Consider the following 5,024-nt stretch of genomic DNA (forward strand, 5'->3'; position numbering starts at 1 on the left):
GGCTCTGCTCAGCGGAGACGTCGCTCCCAGCATCTCGCTGGGGCTGATTCGGTGCATAGGGTCACTACTGCCTTTTCTGGCTTTCCTATGGTACCCTGCACTGATCTGCGGCGGGCGAGCGAGCTTCTCTGGGACTAAGTCCTTGTTTACTCACACTGAGCATGCCCAGGGCAGGGTCTCCCATTGGAGGTCGAGGGCCACATGTTCGGTCACATGCTCAGGTGCTGCAGTACATTCCATTGGTCCTTCTGGAAGGTCCTGAAAGGGCAAAACATGCTCAGGTACTGCAGCACTTTCCATTGGTCCTTCTGGAGGGTCCTGAAAGGGCAAAAACTTCAGTAGCAGCTTCCTGTGCTGCAACTATATAAACTGCGCATGACCGCACGGCCATGCGCTAGTATTGCCTTATGTTATGTGCTTTGCGCCAGTGTGGTCACATGTATGTGTGTTCAGGGACCCGGCTGAAATAAGCCCCTAGAATGCTGGCTCCTCCGGCAAGGAGATTGAGTCTGAGTGTATTCAGGGACCCGGCTGAAATAAGCCCCTAGAATGCTGGCTCCTCCGGCGAGGAGTTTTGTGTGTTTGTGTGACCACTGACTGCTCTCTGTTTGGGCAGTTAGCCTGTGCCTCTGTGGAGTCTAACAGGGCACAGTGCTTTCCTTTCACGGCTACTCAGTGAATTAACTGAGTTAGTCTATACCGCCATATAGCTCCGCCGTTTGCTAGCAGCAGGTACTCCTGCACGGTGGACCCCGGGCTGCGAACGCACCAATATCAATAAACATCTCTATTTACTCGGTGCGTTCCGCTAGCCCTAACAGAATACTAGCACCAGGGTCTGGCTAGTAAATGGCGGACATTCATCAATCCTTGCGGTATATCCAGCAGCTGGAGGGTAGGTTGGCGGCTCTCGAGAGCTCAACCTCAGCTGTGGATGTTACCGCAGTTGCTGTACAGGCTGCTAGCGTGGCTGCAGCAACCTTGTCCACTGCCACCCCTGTTCCGACGTTATCTCGCCTCCCGCTGCCAGAAAAATTTTCTGGAAATAGCAAAACTTGTAGGGGATTCGTGAGTCAGTGCTCAATTCACCTCGAGCTCCTGGCTGCACGTTTTCCTACAGAGCGGGCTAAGGTGGGATTTATTGTGTCTCTTTTGTCGGACAGGGCGTTGGAGTGGGCTACGCCGCTGTGGGAGCGTGGTGATCATGTGGTGCAGAGTGCTCCGTTGTTCCTGAGCACTCTGAAAAAGGTCTTTTTAGGACCTCAAGTCACCCATGACACAGCGCTCCAACTACTGGCATTAACTCAGTGTGAGTCCTTGGTCAGCCATTTTTCCGTCCGCTTCCGTACTTTAGCTTCCGAGCTGGAGTGGTCGGATAAAGCCCTTATCCCCATATTTTGGAGGGGCCTGGCTGACCACATTAAGGACGCTCTGGCCACTAGGGAGATTCCTGCCACACTGGAGGAGTTAATAACTGTCTCTACTCGTATTGACCTCCGTTTTAACGAGCGGAGGTTGGAGCGAGCCCAGTGTAGGCAGAGGTTTCGGCTGGCTCCCACCTTCGCCAAACCTTTGGAATCTCCAGTCCAGGCATCCGAGTCACATGAGGCCTTAGAGGTGACACGAGCGGGATCCAAGTCTCAGTCTGCCCGTGCACATAAGATCCGTCATGTTTGCCAGCAGTCAGGACACCTTGCCTCCAAGGGTCCTCAGCGGTCGGGGAAACGTCAGCGTCTAGTGGCAGTTGGAGGAGGTACACTAGACACAGCGACGTTTGCCTCAAAGTTGTCCTTCAAGGGGACAATTACCATAGGCCCATCCACTCTTAGGGTATGTTCACACGTTCCTGATTTCCATCCTTTTTTTTTCAGGACTGAAACCGCAGGTCTTTGCAGAAAACGCAGGTGCGTTTTTTGGTGCGTTTTTGGTGCGTTTTTTGATGCGGTTTTTGATGCGGTTTTTAGTGCGTTTTTTGATGCAGTTTTCTCTGCAGATTGTCTGTGTTTGACACAAATAAAGCTTACTGCAGTGGGGGGGAAAAAAAAAAATTATGTCATTTCCTTGTCCAACCCTTTTCTTCTTCCATCCTCCATTTTGGAACTTACACATCAAAATGAGTGGACGTGCTGAGCGTCGGCCAGATGACAGCCCACGGATCCAGCTCCGCACGCCACACCGGATTGCGATCCTGGGGTTGATGCTTCTAATTCTGAATCGACATGCACGTCAGGTAAGCAGATGTCTGTTTGTTTTATATATTGGGTTATGGGTACATGTCCACGTTCTGGAAACGCTGTATGTTTGGCGCTGCGTGTGGCCGCAGCGCCAAAAATGCAGCGTCCACATGTAACAGTACAGTGGAGGTGATGTCATGAAATCACGTGTCCACTTTGTGTCATCCGTCAGCCCTGTGACTCCGGACATGCTGCGGGTCTTTTATGATCACGGCATGTCCGTGTTCCTTGTTGTGAAACTGTGGCTCCGCAAGGAATAAAACAGGGCCCTATGCGTGGGGTGCGATGATGCTGGATTTGTACAATGAACACATCTGGCATCATTGCGTCCCAGAAGGGGGTGGGCCTTCCTGAATGTGGACACGTACCCTTACATAATCCGCATTGTTTTCCAGGCATGTTTGATATATTTTTCTAATTGTTGTGTTTACAAAATATTTTTTTATTTTTTTATTTTAGAGGCAGCGGCGGCAGAGAAGACGTGCGCAGAAACGAATGTGGGTGCATCCGCTTGTAGCAGACCGAACTGAGAAGGGGCACTTTTATGTGCTGTACAATGATTTGAGGAGGTAAGTAGAAATATATTGAATGACTAAGGCTACGTTCAGATTAGCGTTGCATGCCGCTGCGTCGGCGACGCAACGCACGACGCACGAAAAAACGCGTGCAAACGCACGCAAAAACGCTGCTTTTTGCGACGCGTGCGTCGTTTTTTGACGAAAATCGGACGCAAGAAAAATGCAACTTGTTGCATTTTCTTGCGTCCGACGCTAGCGTAAAAAACGACGCACGTGTCGGAAAACGCAACAAGAAAAACGCATGTTAAACATAGGGGCGCATGACGCGTGCGTCGCCGCTGCGTTTCCCGACGCAGCATCGGGAAACGCTAATCTGAACGTAGCCAAATTTACATTTTTTTGCTAGCAATACTTGTGAAGTAACCCTTTTTTGTGTTTCTTTTTCAATTTTCAGATATCCTGAAAAATTTATGTCATTTTGTCGGTTACCAATTATGGCATTTGACAGACTGCTCACCATCCTGGCACCCCATTTAACACTGCAAGACACAGTGATGAGGAAGTCCATCTCTGCAGAGGAAAGGCTGCTCATCACCTTGCGGTAAGTAACAATTTTTTTGGGGGAATGTCGTTAGGTCTCTATTTTACACGTCTCTGTGTCCAGTATGTGTGATTAAACCCACCCAGTCCTCCTGTTGGACAGGGGGCACACATACACACACACACGTGAGATACGGGCGAGTGTTGCATGGTAATCCCTGGCCCTGCCGCCTGCACTCTGGAGCGGAGTGTGCACCCACATACCAATACATGGAGCCGCACGCTCCACAACGGAGTGCATGCAGCAGGTCCGGGGATAACCATGCAACACTCGGTCATATCTCGCATGCGTGTGTGCACAAGTCCCATCAGGCCTTTTATTAATGTTTTTAACACCCTTTGTGTTGTGCTGGGTTTTAATACCATCATTATTGAATGGTGCTGGACGCATATTATAGCGGCCTTAACTTGTGACATGTTGTAATTACCTTTTTGTGTGACATTTCTAATTTTCTTTTTTGTTTCTTTCCAGATTTTTGGCCACAGGAGAGAGCTATACATCCCTGCACCTCCAATTTAGAGTTGGTAAATCTACCATCTGTAACATTGTGAGGTGTACATGTACCGTCATCTGGCAGAAGTTGCAGCCCATGGTGATGCCTTCCCCAACCGAGGAGACTTGGCTGCAGGTTGCAGCAGGCTTTCAGTCTGTGGCCAATTTCCCAAACTGCATAGGTGCAGTCGATGGTAAACATGTAAGGGTCCAGCAGCCACCACGATCAGGATCACGCTTCTTTAATTATAAGAAGTATTTTTCAGTGGTCCTGATGGCGGTGGCTGATGCCCATTACAAATTTGTTGCCATTGACGTTGGTGCCTATGGTAGTACTGGGGATTCTCGGGTGTTGCGAACGTCACAGATTGGGATGCAAATTCTTCGAGATGGCGGCACGCTCCCAGCCCCAAGACCTTTGCCGGGTTCCACACATCCAGTGCCCTTTGTGATGGTATCGGATGAGGCGTTTCCCTTAACGACAACCCTGCTGCGCCCATACCCACGAAGGGGACTGGATGCCCGATGGAGGATTTTTAATTATCGGCTGAGTCGTGCACGCAGATATGTGGAATGCACCTTTGGGATCATGACTAGTCAGTGGAGGATCTTTCACACTGCCATTCAGTTGGACACAGACACCGTTGATGCTGTGATAAAGGCTTGCTGTGTACTCCACAACTATGCTCGTGAGTACAACACTGACGTAGATGTGGAGTACCAGCAGCCAGTATTTAATCCAGTGGTCAACGGGGGTCTGGGCAGGCCGTCCAACTCTGGTGTGCGTGTGAGAGAATCCTTCACTGACTACTTCATGAGTCCAGAAGGTGCCGTGCACTGGCAATACTCCTGTGCTGGTGTTGAGCAGCCTGACCAGCAGAGAAGGATGCATCTACACTGACCCCCCCAAAAAAGTTGCCGACATCGCTGCTAACAGTTTTGAAAACATCCCGAAGAATGATAAACGACAGCAACCAACCCAAAATTTGTAAAAAAAAATTTTTTTTTCATGTTACCAAAAAAAATTAAAAAAAATTGGTCGTAATATAAATAAAAAATCTATTTTGGTTTAATTTGGTTTGTTTTTTTTTATGTCAAAAAAATGGTTGGTGTTTTCAGAAATTAACAGCAGTATGAGGTATACAATTGTTAACACATCAACCCATAAACCACTAATCG

At 49.0% G+C, this 5,024-nt stretch overlaps 1 protein-coding gene across 1 annotated transcript; it reads left to right on the top strand.

Moving 5' to 3' along the window:
• The first annotated feature begins 3,242 nt into the window (after positions 1-3,242).
• LOC138674135 (uncharacterized) lies at positions 3,243-4,821 on the top strand. Its single transcript, XM_069762055.1, has 2 exons — positions 3,243-3,353; positions 3,825-4,821. Exons 1-2 carry the CDS (start codon positions 3,247-3,249, stop codon positions 4,744-4,746), a joined length of 1,029 nt encoding a protein of 342 aa, XP_069618156.1. The 5' UTR covers positions 3,243-3,246; the 3' UTR covers positions 4,747-4,821.
• The last annotated feature ends 203 nt before the right edge of the window (positions 4,822-5,024 follow it).

Source organism: Ranitomeya imitator, chromosome 4 (genome assembly GCF_032444005.1).
Source record: "Ranitomeya imitator isolate aRanImi1 chromosome 4, aRanImi1.pri, whole genome shotgun sequence".
Lineage (NCBI taxonomy): Eukaryota > Metazoa > Chordata > Amphibia > Anura > Dendrobatidae > Ranitomeya > Ranitomeya imitator.

Coding starts and splice junctions, on each gene's coding strand:
- LOC138674135 (XM_069762055.1), top strand. CDS start 3,247: ATGGCATTTGACAGACTGCTCACCATCCTGGCACCCCATTTAACACTG. Junction 3,354..3,824: donor AGGCTGCTCATCACCTTGCG/GTAAGTAACAAT, acceptor GTTTCTTTCCAG/ATTTTTGGCCACAGGAGAGA.